Source organism: Pseudochaenichthys georgianus, chromosome 22, assembly GCF_902827115.2.
Source record: "Pseudochaenichthys georgianus chromosome 22, fPseGeo1.2, whole genome shotgun sequence".
Lineage (NCBI taxonomy): Eukaryota > Metazoa > Chordata > Actinopteri > Perciformes > Channichthyidae > Pseudochaenichthys > Pseudochaenichthys georgianus.
The window spans coordinates 918,991-935,783 of record NC_047524.1 but is presented as its reverse complement, the minus strand read 5'-3'; the positions used below and the strand labels follow the sequence as shown (position 1 = coordinate 935,783).

The 16,793-nt window shown below is 40.6% G+C and overlaps 1 protein-coding gene across 1 annotated transcript; it reads left to right on the top strand.

Moving 5' to 3' along the window:
- The first annotated feature begins 4 nt into the window (after window positions 1–4).
- On the top strand, window positions 5–15,876 carry fbln5 (fibulin 5). The gene is made up of 11 exons (XM_034111500.2): window positions 5–271; window positions 365–419; window positions 549–597; window positions 1,284–1,565; window positions 5,216–5,338; window positions 7,876–7,992; window positions 8,269–8,385; window positions 9,851–9,973; window positions 10,537–10,663; window positions 11,497–11,692; window positions 15,205–15,876. Exons 1-11 carry the CDS (start codon window positions 228–230, stop codon window positions 15,364–15,366), a joined length of 1,395 nt encoding a protein of 464 aa, XP_033967391.1. The 5' UTR covers window positions 5–227; the 3' UTR covers window positions 15,367–15,876.
- The last annotated feature ends 917 nt before the right edge of the window (window positions 15,877–16,793 follow it).

Genomic DNA, 16,793 nt, shown 5'->3' with positions numbered 1-16,793 from the left:
GTCAATTTGCATTTTGCTAAATAATGTGCAGCAGAGAGCGGAGCGCAGTCCATTTTGAAGAAGGCATTCCTGCGGATTTTCAGTCCGTGCACCGGAGCTGCTGCCGTTCATGAGACCCCGGTGTCGGTTTTTCGCGTAAAGGCGCATAGTTGGGGGGGTGGTGAGAGCATAAAGGGGATTAGGGGAGGATTTACGGGTCGTCAAACTCTTTTCCCCTTTGAGGAAGGATGCTTTGTGAAAGACGTGGCTTCAGGTTTCGCTCCTCTGCAAGGTCAGTAAGCTTCTCTTTGCGTAACAGTTTGCTTTGTGTTTAAACAGTTACTGCCCTCTCTGAGAAGAGCTAACATACTTTCCCTCTTTGCAGGATGTTGGCAGCTCTGGTATTTATTCTGCTTTGTGTCCAGCCTGGACACGGACAGGTAATGAACACCTTTCCTTCAGTGTGTTCCCATCTCTTAATGTGGTTTTATTGACGCCAGGAAACGGATTAAACTGTCTCAATATAAAGATGAAAATGCATGCACTGTAACATATGTATCTCTCCTCAGACCTGCACAGAAGGGTTTGCCTATGATCGCGGGTCGAGACAGTGCCTAGGTGAGTACATCTTGCTACTCAATATGCAGAATAATATATATTATTAATAGTAATTGTACACACATTAATAGCAATATTAACATTGATGCATTCATGTGTTGTTCACTTTAATGTTGCCGCTGGGAGAGGTGGGACTTTGTATATGCAGTATCAATAAAGTTGTCTTAAAACCTTTTTTTTTTTTTAAATTCTTTAATATATTTATTTGACAGGGACAGTGCACATTAATTGACATTTCTGTAAATGCGCCAGAGTTAGCCAACAGGCTATTTTTCGTCTGTAGTCCCTGGACAGATGTTAAAAGTCATCCTAAAAACAAAAATTCACTTCAAATAACAGGTAAATACAATCAGTAAAACAACAGACTCTTTACATAAGATCAAACCCCATTAAGTAATGCATAAAAAATAATGTATGTAGGCTAAGTGTATGTTGTTGAGACAATATTTTCCTCTGAATTGAAGTTGAGTAGAAGTATGAAGTCGCAGATATTAGTAAAATACCTCATAATTTTTCTTAAGTGCAGTGCTTGAGTAAATGTGCTGTCCTCCAGTGCCTATCATTAAGACCTTTATCTGCGGTACAATCCCACTGTAGTGGAGCAGAAAGCCCCCCACCAGCTGCAGATAGCAGTGAGTGAGGTGGTGAGTGCAGGAATGGCTTCATCAAAACTCTCTGTGTTCCAGATGTGGACGAGTGCCGCTCCATGCCAGATGTTTGCCGCGGAGACATGCGCTGTGTGAACCAGAACGGAGGGTACCTGTGTCTCCCCAGGAATCTGTACAACCAGCCCTTCAGACCTGAGACCCCCGCCCTGCCGGAGCCCCTCTACCCTGACACATCTCTGGGGTTTCCTGAGCCCTTCGTCCCCGACCCGGCCGGGTCTGTGGAGGCCAGCTACCCCAGAGTCAGGTCCACCGCGCAGTGCATTCTGGGATACTCTCCTGCAGAGGATGGCTCCTGTCATGGTGAGAAACTGAACTCTTCTTCTGAAAACTACGTTACATTTACCTGACTTCTTTCTGTGGATTGATATGACTGCACATAGTCCCTTGGTCTGTTCTCCTCAGTAATGGTCTTTTCTCCTTAAAAGGGAGCTTTTGTCCTTAGCAACAGTCTTTTCTCCATAGCAACGGTCTGTTCTCCTTAGCAGCAGCCTGTTCTTTTTAGCAGTCTGTTTTCATTAGCAACGGTCTGTTATCCTTAGCAACAGTCTTTTCTTCATAGCAACAGTCTTTTCTTCATAGCAACGGTCTGTTCTCCTCAGCAACGGCCTGTTCTCCTCAGCAGTCCGTTCTCCTCAGCAGTCCGTTCTCCTTAGCAACGGTCTGTTCTCCTTAGAAATGGTCTGTTCTCAATAGTAACAATCTGTTTTCCTTAGCAACAGTCTTGTCTCCATAGCAACGGTCTGTTCTCCTTAGCAGCACTCTGTTCTACTTACCAACGGTCTGTTATCCTTAGCAACGGTCTGTTATCCTTAGCAACAGTCTTATCTCCATAGCAACGGTCTGTTCTCCTCAGCAGTCTGTTCTCCTTAGCAACAGCCTATTCTCCTGTCAACGGTCTGTTCTCCTTAGCAGCAGTCCTTAACAATGGTCTGTTAGTGAAAATTAACAACCTGTGAAATGTCCAAATTGACCAATCAGAATGGAGTATTCATCAACGCTGTGTAATAATATACAACATGACACAGAGATGTCGACTGACTCAGAAAACAGATGACTTCAGACCTGAATTTGGCTTAGAAGTTAATGCCGAGGTCTTGACATGATTTGCCACATTTGGACTTAAATGAGAAGTAGAACGACTCGAATCACATTCTGATATCACATCGCAATAGGCTTCAAACTGTTAAATGAAACCAGCTGAGAAGTTTGCAGTGGACATTCATCTCTGCTAACAACTGGCATGTGTCAAAGGACTGATTGTCTTAGAGGGGGGTGCTAGTGGAGCCTCGCAGTGGAGAAACCGTGCCGTGCCACACTAATTGCACCGCATAGGTGCGCCGCATTTTCGGCTCAGTTGAGGCACCCTCCGCGCAGTCTGCGTGATCGGCCTGTAGGGAGGGACGGCCCTGGATGCACAAATACATGGTGTCTTTTTCTGCAGCTGTTTGCACTTTCTTGTCTCTTTTCCTGCAGTTGTGGATGTTTTCACAGAAAGACATCTGCCACTTCCTGTTGTTAATCAGATCTTAAAGTTAAACTACATGCGCGTGATGACAAAGGGAAACATGATAGAGTCCAGAGATTTGTGTGTAAATCATTAGATTATAGTTGAACTTTGTTTGGAATGCATGCATCCATCCATCACATCTCACAGACAGATGTTTGATGCTCGCTGCAGCGCCACATCTGGGGGGCCTTCAGCGCCTCAAACTGACGAAACTTCAGATTATTTCTGTTGAATTTCGCAACATATTTCAGCTGTCAGACACACAATAAATGTCTTAATTTCCCCCCCAGCTGGCGCAAAAACATCACAGTATCCAGCCGGGACAAGCTGTTGTCGCCTTAAAGTCTTTTTGGGGATAAACCAGCCGTGACTGAGTGGAAACATGTACACATATAGTTCGGTTTTCATTTCCTTGGAGTCAAGCTCATGCACAAACATGGAGTGTTTCTCTGCTCGCAGCCTTGTTTGGGTAAACTACACCGTCAACGTGTCAAAACATGAAGTCATGTGTTGCCAAATCTGTGCCTGGAGAACAGGCCAGCCTCTGTGTGTGTGTGTGTGAGAGTGTGTGTGGTGATGTAATGGGTTGTTGATTGATGCTGCTGTGGGGCAGAAATTACACAGACTGTGACTTCCCGTCTGAACTTGCAACAACCACAGCTTTGTGTTCCAGTTAATGGCACCACGCTCCATCGGTGTCAGTAATGCAGCAGTGTTCTGATGGTGCTAAAAACTCAAATTGAATTATGGTGTGTTTTAGTCTGATCCCTTTCTGAGCTGATTCCTGGATCTTCGAACCAGGTCTCTGTAGTTGTGTTGCATCTCTTTTTGATTTCCAACGTCTTTTTGTGTCTTTCTTTTGTTGAATTTGCATCGTTTTGGATGTATAATGTCCTATTTGGATAATTGTGTGTCTCTGTGATCAGTTTGCATATGTGTGTCCCTAACCGGTAGGACCCCTGTGCCCAGTAGCAGTCCATCCATTCCTACTGATACTAACTCTGCTTTTCAGGGTTTCATACATTCCTAAAACGCATGCCAGTAAGCTGCAGGCATGGAGAAAGTCCACACAATCTGAGTCAAAAGTCTCCGACAGCCAGGCTCTCACCACCCTTTGTTAACATTTCAATACAGCATCACCTTCCAGTTGTTTTTGCTGCAGATTAACGATTTCTCCGATTACACTCTGAATTCCTCACACAATTCATCATAACAGCCATCAGAATATTTCCTTATGAGGATACGACCCACTCTGTTGATGGTTCTCAGACCATGAAGTCACCGATCTCTGCAGAAGAAAGCATCGGGGGGGGGGGGGGGGAAGTAGGTGGGGGCCCCGCTTTGTGTTTGGACAGGCAGCTGATAACGTCTGTTGGGGGGGGGCTGACCTGTGTGCCAACTTGGACCACCGGCCCTTTTAAGGAGGGGGCGGTTTGGATAAACGTCTAGTTGCTAGCAGCACTGTTAAACCCAGAAATGTTGAGTACCCCAACGTTTTATGTTAGAAATGTATAGTACGAGTCCCCAGCACATAGAAACTACCGGATCATAACTTTGCTGCACAATTATCATAAGCTACGTTCCAAAAAAGTGGCCATATTTGTAGTCTCAATGGTCAGATTCTGACTACCATGAGCCGTGTGGCGACCATTGGATATAGAGAGCACAAGATGACAATTATCACCTCGACTGTTGACAATATTCTTTCAAATGCATAAGAAATCTGTCCAATCCTAATGATCCAGAGTCCCCTACAACTTAAATCAGCCCCTTAGGACTACAAATATGGCCTGCTTCTGGTTAAAGGAATTCACCATCCTCAATAACCTGCAAATGTGCAAATTGTCCAACATGTGCAAGTTAGCATCCGGAAGTTTCTATGTTCTGGGGACCGGTATACATTTCTAAACATAAAACTTTGGGGTGCTCAACATTTCAGGGTTCACAGTCGGACTCTATGAGCTGGAAACAGACTATAAGACTATAAGCTGGCCTGCAGGCAGTTACCCTTACACACACACACACACACACACACATACACACACACACACACACACACACACACACACACTTCACTTCACTTCACTTCACTTCACTTCACTTCACTTCACTTCACTTCACTTCACCTCACCTCAGTTCAGTCCTTATATAGAGCGTTTCATGAGCTGCCCACCAGCTTCGGGCTGACAGAGCCGATAAGCTTCAGAGGAGATGGAGACGGATAAGATTTGTTTGAAGTGTTTTTAAAAAAAAAAAAGGTTATTAATACAGACAATTCCATTCCAGGTTTAAGACAAAGGTGAGTAACCACTGAAGTTGCAACCACTATAAATACAATCGTGTAATGATAAAACAACAGTGTAAAAACAGACGTATGCATCTTGGTCATATGTTCCACAGTTTATAACACCGCTCCCTCTGTGTTCCTCCTCTCATTCCTCAGACATTGACGAGTGCGAGACGAACACTCATCACTGCAACCCCACCCAGGTGTGCATCAACACAGAGGGGGGGTACACCTGCTCCTGCGTGGAGGGATACTGGCTCATTGGGGGGCAGTGCCAGGGTGAGTGACGGCAGCATAACACTGTGGTTCTACTTATTTATATTGCATGTCCTGCTGATGTTCAGGTGTTTATCAGTATGTAGTGTCTCTACTTTAAAGAGTCCTCTCCTGCTGATGTTCAGGTGTTTATCAGTATGTAGTGTCTCTACTTTAAAGAGTCCTCTCCTGCTGATGTTCAGGTGTTTATCAGTATGTAGTGTCTCTACTTTAAAGAGTCCTCTCCTGCTGATGTTCAGGTGTTTATCAGTATGTAGGGTCTCTACTTTAAAGAGTCCTCTCTTGCTGATGTTCAGGTGTATATCATTATGTAGTGTCTCTACTTTAAAGAGTCCTCTCCTGCTGATGTTCAGGTGTATATCAGTATGTAGGGTCTCTACTTTAAAGAGTCCTCTCCTGCTGATGTTCAGGTGTATATCAGTATGTAGGGTCTCTACTTTAAAGAGTCCTCTCCTGCTGATGTTCAGGTGTATATCAGTATGTAGGGTCTCTACTTTAAAGAGTCCTCTCCTGCTGATGTTCAGGTGTATATCAGTATGTAGGGTCTCTACTTTAAAGAGTCCTCTCCTGCTGATGTTCAGGTGTATATCAGTATGTGGTGTCTCTACTTTAAAGAGTCCTCTCCTGCTGATGTTCAGGTGTATATCAGTATGTGGTGTCTCTACTTTAAAGAGTCCTCTCCTGCTGATGTTCAGGTGTATATCAGTATGTAGTGTCTCTACTTTAAAGAGTCCTCTCCTGCTGATGTTCAGGTGTATATCAGTATGTAGTGTCTCTACTTTAAAGAGTCCTCTCCTGCTGATGTTCAGGCTGTATATCAGTATGTAGTGTCTCTACTTTAAAGAGTCCTCTCCTGCTGATGTTCAGGTGTATATCAGTATGTAGTGTCTCTACTTTAAAGAGTCCTCTCCTGCTGATGTTCAGGTGTATATCAGTATGTAGTGTCTCTACTTTAAAGAGTCCTCTCCTGCTGATGTTCAGGTGTATATCAGTATGTAGTGTCTCTACTTTAAAGAGTCCTCTCCTGCTGATGTTCAGGTGTATATCAGTATGTAGTGTCTCTACTTTAAAGAGTCCTCTCCTGCTGATGTTCAGGTGTATATCAGTATGTAGTGTCTCTACTTTAAAGAGTCTCTCCTGCTGATGTTCAGGTGTATATCAGTATGTAGGTGTCTCTACTTTAAAGAGTCCTCTCCTGCTGATGTTCAGGTGTATATCAGTATGTAGTGTCTCTACTTTAAAGAGTCCTCTCCTGCTGATGTTCAGGTGTATATCAGTATGTAGTGTCTCTACTTTAAAGAGTCCTCTCCTGCTGATGTTCAGGTGTATATCAGTATGTAGTGTCTCTACTTTAAAGAGTCCTCTCCTGCTGATGTTCAGGTGTATATCAGTATGTAGTGTCTCTACTTTAAAGAGTCCTCTCCTGCTGATGTTCAGGTGTATATCAGTATGTAGTGTCTCTACTTTAAAGAGTCCTCTCCTGCTGATGTTCAGGTGTATATCAGTATGTGGTGTCTCTACTTTAAAGAGTCCTCTCCTGCTGATGTTCAGGTGTATATCAGTATGTAGGGTCTCTACTTTAAAGAGTCCTCTCCTGCTGATGTTCAGGTGTATATCAGTATGTAGGGTCTCTACTTTAAAGAGTCCTCTCCTGCTGATGTTCAGGTGTATATCAGTATGTAGTGTCTCTACTTTAAAGAGTCCTCTCCTGCTGATGTTCAGGTGTATATCAGTATGTAGTGTCTCTACTTTAAAGAGTTCTCTCCTGCTGATGTTCAGCTGTATATCAGTATGTGGTGTCTCTACTTTAAAGAGTCCTCTCCTGCTGATGTTCAGGTGTATATCAGTATGTTGCATCTCTACTTTAAAGAGTCCTCTCCTGCTGATGTTCAGGTGTATATCAGTATGTAGTGTCTCTACTTTAAAGAGTCCTCTCCTGCTGATGTTCAGGTGTATATCAGTATGTAGTGTCTCTACTTTAAAGAGTCCTCTCCTGCTGATGGTCAGGTGTGTATCAGTATGTAGTGTCTCTACTTTAAAGAGTCCTCTCCTGCTGATGTTCAGGTGTATATCAGTATGTGGTGTCTCTACTTTAAAGAGTCCTCTCCTGCTGATGTTCAGGTGTATATCAGTATGTGGTGTCTCTACTTTAAAGAGTCCTCTCCTGCTGATGTTCAGGTGCAAAAGTGGTCCATTACGCTTTCGTATAAATACTGAAAACAAATGAGACAGTAGCCAAGTGTGTACTTTTATAAAATACAACCTACACTACTAAAGCTTTAGGACAGCGCCCTCTTGTGGTGTGTACAGCTAAGTAGCTGAGCAGAGTTTTTACCTAATTAAATCATGAAGATAATAAAATAAATGTAAGCGAGATAGATTTGTATTATTTCCCAGTAAACAGACTTACTCAAAAAAATATAAATAAATAATAATAATTTAATAATAAATATATCTATATATATATATAAAAATATATAAGATATAATATATATATATCTTGATTTATAACCAGTTTTTCTCTACTTCTGTTTGTCTAGATATTGATGAATGTCGCTATGGTTACTGCCAGCAGCTGTGTGCTAACGTCCCGGGCTCGTACTCCTGCTCCTGTAACACCGGATTCCTCCTGAACACCGACAGCAGGACCTGTCAAGGTACACACACAACACACACACACACACACACACACACTCACTCACTCACTCACTCACTCACTCACTCACTCACTCACTCACTCACTCACTCACTCACTCACTCACTCACTCACTCTAAACATTAGAGTTCGACTTGAGTGTGTATCTAAACTGATTATCTCTCTCCTTTAGAAGTGGCTTTGATGGGGCTAGAAGTTGTTTACATATTAAGTACCAATTCAGACCATCCTGTTATTAGATTTAGGCTTTTTATTAAACACTGTGTTGTCCCCGCAGATGTGGACGAGTGTGAGGAAGAGCCCTGCAGTCACGGCTGCTTGAACTCGTACGGATCCTTCATGTGTAACTGTGACGAGGGCTTCGAACTGGCCGTGGACGGAATCACCTGCAAAGGTGAGAACAGCTCCTTCTGATCTAATGGGTTACAGCAGCCATTAGTGGGTTGTGTTCAGAGGGGGGAGAAGTACTCACGGCGTGTACTTGAGTACAAGTAGAAGTACTCAGGGCTTGTACTTGAGTAAAAGTAGACGTACTCAGGGCTTGTACTTGAGTAGAAGTAGAAGTACTCAGATCTTGTACTTGAGTAATAGTAGAAGTACTCAGATCTTGTACTTGAGTAGAAGTAGAAGTACTCAGATCTTGTACTTGACTAGAAGTAGAAGTACTCAGATCTTGTACTTGAGTAAAAGTAGAAGTACTCAGATCTTGTACTTGAGTAGAAGTAGAAGTACTTAGATCTTGTACTTGAGTAACAGTAGAAGTACTCAGATCTTGTACTTGAGTAGAAGTACTCAGATCTTGTACTTGAGTAGAAGTACTCAGATCTTGTACTTGAGTAGAAGTACTCAGATCTTGTACTTGAGTAAAAGTAGAAGTACTCAGATCTTGTACTTGAGTAGAAGTAGAAGTACTCAGATCTTGTACTTGAGTAGAAGTAGAAGTACTCAGATCTTGTACTTGAGTAAAAGTAGAAGTACTCAGATCTTGTACTTGAGTAAAAGTAGAATTACTCAGATCTTGTACTTGAGTAATAGTAGAAGTACTCAGATCTTGTACTTGAGTAGAAGTAGAAGTACTTAGATATTGTACTTGAGTAACAGTAGAAGTACTTAGATATTGTACTTGAGTAACAGTAGAAGTACTCAGATCTTGTACTTGAGTAGAAGTACTCAGATCTTGTACTTGAGTAAAAGTAGAAGTACTCAGATCTTGTACTTGAGTAAAAGTAGAAGTACTCAGATCTTGTACTTGAGTAAACGTAGAAGTACTCAGATCTTGTACTTGAGTAAAAGTAGAAGTACCAGAGTGTAGGAATACTCTGTTACAGTAAAAGTCCTGCATTCAAAATGTTCCTCAAGTGAAAGTAGAAAAGTATTCTCATCAAAATATAGTGAAAGTGGCGACAGTAAAAGTAGTCGTTGTGCAGATTGGTCCATTTCAGAATAATATATATGATATGTTTTATAATGATTGATCATGAAAGTGTTCTCAAAGCTGGTAAAGGTGCAGCTAGTCTGAAGTACTTTGTAGACTGCAGGGTAGCTGGTGGGTTTACTCCAGGTGGAACTAAAGTCTGATTCAACACTTGATTATATTTCACATCATTCATCCACATCTGTAAAGTAACTAAAGGTATTAAATACATGTAGTGGAGTATAAGTACACCATTTACCTCTGAACTGTCAAGGAGAAGAAGTACAGAGTAGCATGAAATGGAAATACTCATGTAAAGTACCTCAAAATTGTACTTAAGTCCAGTTCTTGAGTAAATGCACTTAGTTACTTTACTTAACTGATTGCCTCATACGCTCTCCCAGTATTTCTCTGACTTCTCTGGATCTTCTCTGACTCCCTGCAGACCTGAATGAGTGCGAGTTCTCAGACTTTCTGTGTCAGCACAATTGTGCGAACACGCCCGGATCGTTCTACTGCCTCTGTCCGCCCGGATACTACGTGTTCGAGGACGGCAGGAGCTGTGAAGGTAAACGCACTCAGGACAGAAGACATCTGAATATATCCTCAATAATTGTCAATTTGCAGCCGTTTAAATGCAGTGTCGCTGTCGATGAATAGAAACATGAAGAATAAAGCTAGTCTTGTTGTGTATTGTGAATTAAGAAACATTTAAATATAGTTTTATCCTGTTATCTTTGCTCAGAATATTTGTGAACTGTCAACTAAGATGTGTTTTTATTTGCTTCAGAATATTACATTTGCACCTGCAATACTTAAATGAATGTATTTAATGAAAATAAAGCAAGAATTTAGACTCGATAAAGATATTGTTGGCATGTTTATCGGTCTATTTTGACACCAGCTAATGTTAAAAACAATTGTCATTATTATCATGTGTTGACTTTAAATTGTTAGCATTATTTTTCGGGGTACTTACTGTATTTTTGATACTTTAAAAAAATGGTTTTCGATGATGATGATGATGATGATGATGATGATGATGATGATGATGATGATGATGATGATGATGATGATGATGATGATTTAACTGATTTTGATCTGATTTTTGTCGTGTGTTTGATTTTAAAGATATCAATGAATGTGACACTGGTAACAACACCTGTACAACAGAACAAGTATGTTTCAATTTCCAGGGAGGCTACACATGCCTGGACCCTCTTCAGTGTCAGCCGCCCTACATTGAAGTCGGTGACAAGTGAGTATTTCATATCGTTACATTCGATAACATCAGTTTATTTAATTACCCAGAGCGTCTGTGTGTACACTTTGCAAGTCAGTAAACACCAACAATGTACATATGTTTTCCATTGGGAAAAACTGGACTTCTTTGACCCTCTTTAACGGTTCACTTCAGCATCTTTTTTGCTGTACTAAAACACCACTGCAACTATTTTAATATACATATTTTTATATTTATAGTTTTCACATTTTGACGCCTACTTTATCTTGTAACGTTTGTAAAATATTTGTATTCCTTTTTATTTTCGCGCACATTTTACCTTTAATGTGTACATATATATATATATATATGTATATACATAGTGTATTTGTGTTTTATTCGTTTTTTTGCTCATTTTAACTTATAATTTTATTTAAATATTGTTGTTCTATTTCATTTAATTTTTTTGTTTATTTGACCTTTTTATTTTTGAATTCCTTTGTTTTAATAAATGTTTTGCTTTAGTTTTTTATTACACATTTTTATAATAACTACCTATTTGTATATTAATATTTGAATTGTATATTCAACTGCATCTATTTACCTTCTAATGTTTAATTAAATATTGTTTTTTATTTTATTTGACATTTAAAAAATTGTATTCTTTTGTTTTAATAAATTTTTGCACATGTTTTCATGTCCTTCTCATTTTTAAATAATTTTCTTTATTTTATGTTGTATTGCACATTTTATTTTAACCACCTATTTTTATATACATCTTTTTATTAAATTGTATTTATTATTCTCGATAATTTAAAATGTACCTTCTTATGTTTGTGTTAATATGAATGTTTGTGTTCTCCCTGCAGTCAGTGCATGTGTTCTGCGGAGAACCCTGCCTGCAGAGACCAACCCTTCACTATTCTGTACCGACACATGGACCTCTCTCCGGGGCGCGCTGTGCCTGCAGATATCTTCCAGATGCAGGCCACCACGCGCTACCCCGGCGCCTTCTACATCTTCCAGATCAAGTCGGGCAACGACGGCCGCGAGTTCTACATGAGGGTGAGTACTCCAGGCTCCCCACGATACGATACTATCACGATACTTAAAGGTCCCCTAGTGTACTGTTTTCATCAATACATCCCAGGTCTCAGGTATATACAGAGCCTGTCTCTGATTGGCTGAAGCACCAAACAGATTGATGTAGAAGAGACATGAAGAAGAGGGGGCACATGTTGATGTAGAAGAGACATGAAGAAGAGGGGACACATGTTGATGTAGAAGAGACATGAAGAAGAGGGGACAGGTGTTGATGTAGAAGAGACATGAAGAAGAGGGGACACATGTTGATGTAGAAGAGACATGAAGAAGAGGGGACAGGTGTTGATGTAGAAGAGACATGAAGAAGAGGGGACACATGTTGATGAAGAAGAGGGGACACATGTTGATGTAGAAGAGACATGGAGAAGAGGGGACACATGTTGATGTAGAAGAGACATGAAGAAGAGGGGACACATGTTGATGTAGAAGAGACATGAAGAAGAGGGGACACATGTTGATGTAGAAGAGACATGAAGAAGAGGGGACACATGTTGATGTAGAAGAGACATGAAGAAGAGGGGACACATGCTGATGTAGAAGAGACATGAAGAAGAGGGGACACATGTTGATGTAGAAGAGACATGAAGAAGAGGGGACACATGTTGATGTAGAAGAGACATGAAGAAGAGGGGACACATGTTGATGTAGAAGAGACATGAAGAAGAGGGGACACATGTTGATGTAGAAGAGACATGGAGAAGTGGATTTTGCCTAACAGGTGACCTTTAAGCCGCGATACGATAGCATTGTGATTCTACGATATGCTAAGTATTGCGATACGATATATTGATTGATATCTTTGATTTAAACGCGACCGGCGCATTTCTGATTTCTTTCTCCGCTGACACTGTGACTTTAACTTCCTGCCATTCTCACTGACTTTACCCATGACCACAACAAAAAGCTCAGCCCCATCTAGACCAGGGGGTCAAACTCAAACACACAGTGGGCCAAAATAAAAAAAATGGGTGCTAGTGGAGGGCCGGACTGGTTCAATGTTTATTGCAGAACTTATTAAATGAACTTATTGCACATATTAAACCTGGAACTAACAAAGCTTAAATTATTGCCTATAAAAACAACATTAAATAATCAGTTGCATTCATTTCTCATGGCTCTATCTGCAGCTTCTCCAGAGTCATTTCTTATGAGTACATTTCCCCACAGGCCAACAACAGCTTCAACAAAACTATTCCCCTCAAAGAGAAACCAAACATGCCCTGTTGTCGTGAGAGAAAGTGCAGAAGGAAGCATCCATTGAACTCAGTGTGCTGCTCTGAGATGCTAGTTCAGATACTTGGCGTCTCATCAGGGTGCAAGGTCATCCATGTTTGGGGTCAGGCTCTGAGCGGAGGAGACCCTCAGGATGGAGTGAAGGTGCAATATACCGACGGGCCAGATCTAATAGGAATTAGAAATTATCCTGCGGGCCGAAATTAAATCCACCACGGCCCTGATTTGGCCCCCGGGCCTCGAGTTTGACACATGTGCTGTAGTGGATTGAAAAAAACAATTGTTACCAACATTTTTAATTTGGATTTGCAATATGATTAGTTTATAATAACATATCTTGGCGTCCGTGTATCGATACAATATCACCACGCAGTCGCGATACTATGCTGTATCGATTATTTCCCCACCCCTAGGATTTATAAAGGAATAAAAACAGACTTCACGTCCTCTAGAGTAAAACATGTTGCGTACATATACATCTGTCATGTACATTACAGGAACTTACATGCAGTGCAGGAAAAAGTAATCTGATGTTGTACTTACTAAAATAGTAACACCACAGTGTAGAAATACTCATAAGTACAAATCCTGTATTCAGAAGTATCGGAAAGTAGTACAATTGAAAGTAATCCAAATGCAGGCTTTTATCAGAATTATATATTATGTAAGTGGATCATTATTGATGCATTCATGTGTTTAAAGTTAAAGGTCTGATCCATCTCTGACGTTTATTAATGAAAAAACATGCAGGTTTTCATTTTAAAAAGTTTCCTATTGTAAATTTGCAACAAAAACATTTTTTTTTCCTCCCTAAATTCAGTTTTGAGCACTTTGTTATACGTGTAAGTCTGAAAAAATGTAATAGAAACAGTAAATATGTATCTGTAACATCACACCTTTTTCTATAGTACGCATATTGACATGTAAGAAAAGCATAGGTGTGAAAAACCCAAAGATGATGTCTAAAGGACTGAGACATGTGAACGTTAATCACCTGTACTTTCTCCCTTTATGCAAATCAACAACATCCCTGCTTTTTATAAATCAGGTTATTACATATATCTGTTGGGAAAATGAGTGCAAAGAAAACGTAAAATATTAGTCACCTGACTCTTCAGTGCATTGTGCTGCCAGTAGATGGAGCAATAAGTGTGTTTATATATTAGGGGGGTACAGATTGTCTTAATAAATAAATACTTAAAGATACAGGTGGGTTTTGAAGTAATAAGACTCTCTGTCGATACATTGAGTTTTTACAAAGGAAATTACCCTTTATTGCACATTTGCACTACATACTGATATACACCTGAAGATCAGCAGGAGAGGACTCTTTAAAGTAGAGACACTACATACTGATATACACCTGAAGATCAGCAGGAGAGGACTCTTTAAAGTAGAGACACTACATACTGATATACACCTGAAGATCAGCAGGAGAGGACTCTTTAAAGTAGAGACACTACATACTGATATACACCTGAAGATCAGCAGGAGAGGACTCTTTAAAGTAGAGACACTACATACTGATATACACCTGAAGATCAGCAGGAGAGGACTCTTTAAAGTAGAGACACTACATACTGATATACACCTGAAGATCAGCAGGAGAGGACTCTTTAAAGTAGAGACACTACATACTGATATACACCTGGACATCATCAAGAGAGGACTCTTTAAAGTAGAGACACTACACACTGATATACACCTGAACATCAGCAGGAGAGGACTCTTTAAAGTAGAAACACTACATACTGATATACACCTGGACATCATCAAGAGAGGACTCTTTAAAGTAGAGACACTACACACTGATATACACCTGAACATCAGCAGGAGAGGACTCTTTAAAGTAGAGACACTACATACTGATATACACCTGAACATCAGCAGGAGAGAACTCTTTAAAGTAGAGACACTACATACTGATATACACCTGAACATCAGCAGGAGAGGACTCTTTAAAGTAGTGACTACATACTGATATACACCTGGACATCAGCATGAGAGGACTCTTTAAAGTAGAGACACTACATACTGACATACACCTGAACTTCAGCAGGAGAGGACTCTTTAAAGTAGAGACACTACATACTGACATACACCTGAACTTCAGCAGGAGAGGACTCTTTAAAGTAGAGACACGTATACATGATAAGACAAGTCCCCGACGCCTCCTGCAGCTGTCACGTCGGCTTCCTGTGGTCCATTCCTCACATTCTTCTCCTTTCTTTATTCCGCAGCAAACCAGTAACGTGAGCGCCACGCTGGTTCTGTCCCGGCCCATCTCGGGTCCTCGGGAGGTGGTTCTGGACCTGGAGATGGTCACGGTGAACAACGTCATCAACTTCAGAGGCAGCTCCATCATTCGCGTGACGATATTTGTCGCGGAGCACAAGTTCTGAGCATCTCGAAATGAACTTCCTGTGAGAATCAGCTGATGTCATGGTTTGTTTGAGTCAGCATCACTTTTTTTTTTTTTTTAAATCGTTATGTCATCGTTGTCCGATAACGTCTCAGCCACGATCAGCTGATGGGAAAGCCGCTCTGGTTTGATGGACTCAGAGCTTGTATTGCTGCCATATGGACTTCTGAACAGAGGGATGTTGATGGTGTACAATTTCTGACTATTATATTTAGAAAATGACCCAAAAATGATGGAAGTTACCCTCACTAGTACTTGCACCCCCCCCCCCCCCCCCCCCCAGTTGTCTGTGAATTTTCATCTCTTCAGATTAGCTGTGAAATTGCTTTTTTTACGCTTAACTTGAATCCTGAGAATCATAACATTGTTTCTTATGAGATGTTGATATCTGAGCTGAAGTGTAATTGTGCATTGTTGATGTTACAGCCAGGCATTAATTGAATTATTGATCACAGTTTTTTTTAGAACAATAAATGTCTTCACCACACAATTGTCGCTGGCATCAGCCCTTTGAACTCATGACCTTATTTTGGGATTATAATGTCCTTTAATGTTTTATCACAAAGATGTAGGGGATACATATATTGGGATTATATTGGATGAGGATATCGGATATCGGCTAATGTTGTTTTTGCTCCGTAAACAAACGTTTTCGGAGGAACACAAAACTAAATGTGGCATTTTATGAATTGGCATATTCGAAGGGTGCTTCACAAAATGTGGGTATTTACGTTTGCATTACAAAGTATGTCTAATGCATAGGTTTGCAGACATTTTGAAACTAGCGAAAATGTGGGATTATGGTGTCAAATGTATATAATAATAATAATGCATTTTATTTATGGGCGCCTTTCAAAGCTCCCAAGGACACCTTACAGAGCATAATTAAACCTATATACAGTTATAGGTCACAATCAGATCACATTTGGGTTGTCTGGGCACACAGTAACGCATATTAAATGCACATTTGTTTTCCTTTTTGCAATGAAACCAATCATTGTGTTTTTACAATTTCTAAGAACATGAGGGGGAGGGGCTTGGTCTTATCCAATTTAGGGGATTTCGACCAACCTTTTTGGAGGACTATACTATATGTGTGAGCTGCGTAACCAATGCTAGGGTTGCAGTAGAAGAATTTATGGCGCTATAGCCAGCTTAGAAAAATATATTTGTGACCATAACATATAACCGTCTTTCTGCGAAGTATGTCCAATTCGGGGGTTTTTGGTGTTTAAAACAAAAATATTAGGATTTCAAGAACTACATTCCTGAAGACTTAAAGGGGACCTATTCTGCAAAATCCACCTTTTCATGTCTCTTCTACATCAACATGTGTCCCCTCTTCTCCATGTCTCTTCTACATCAACATGTGTCCCCTCTTCTTCATGTCTCTTCTACATCAACATG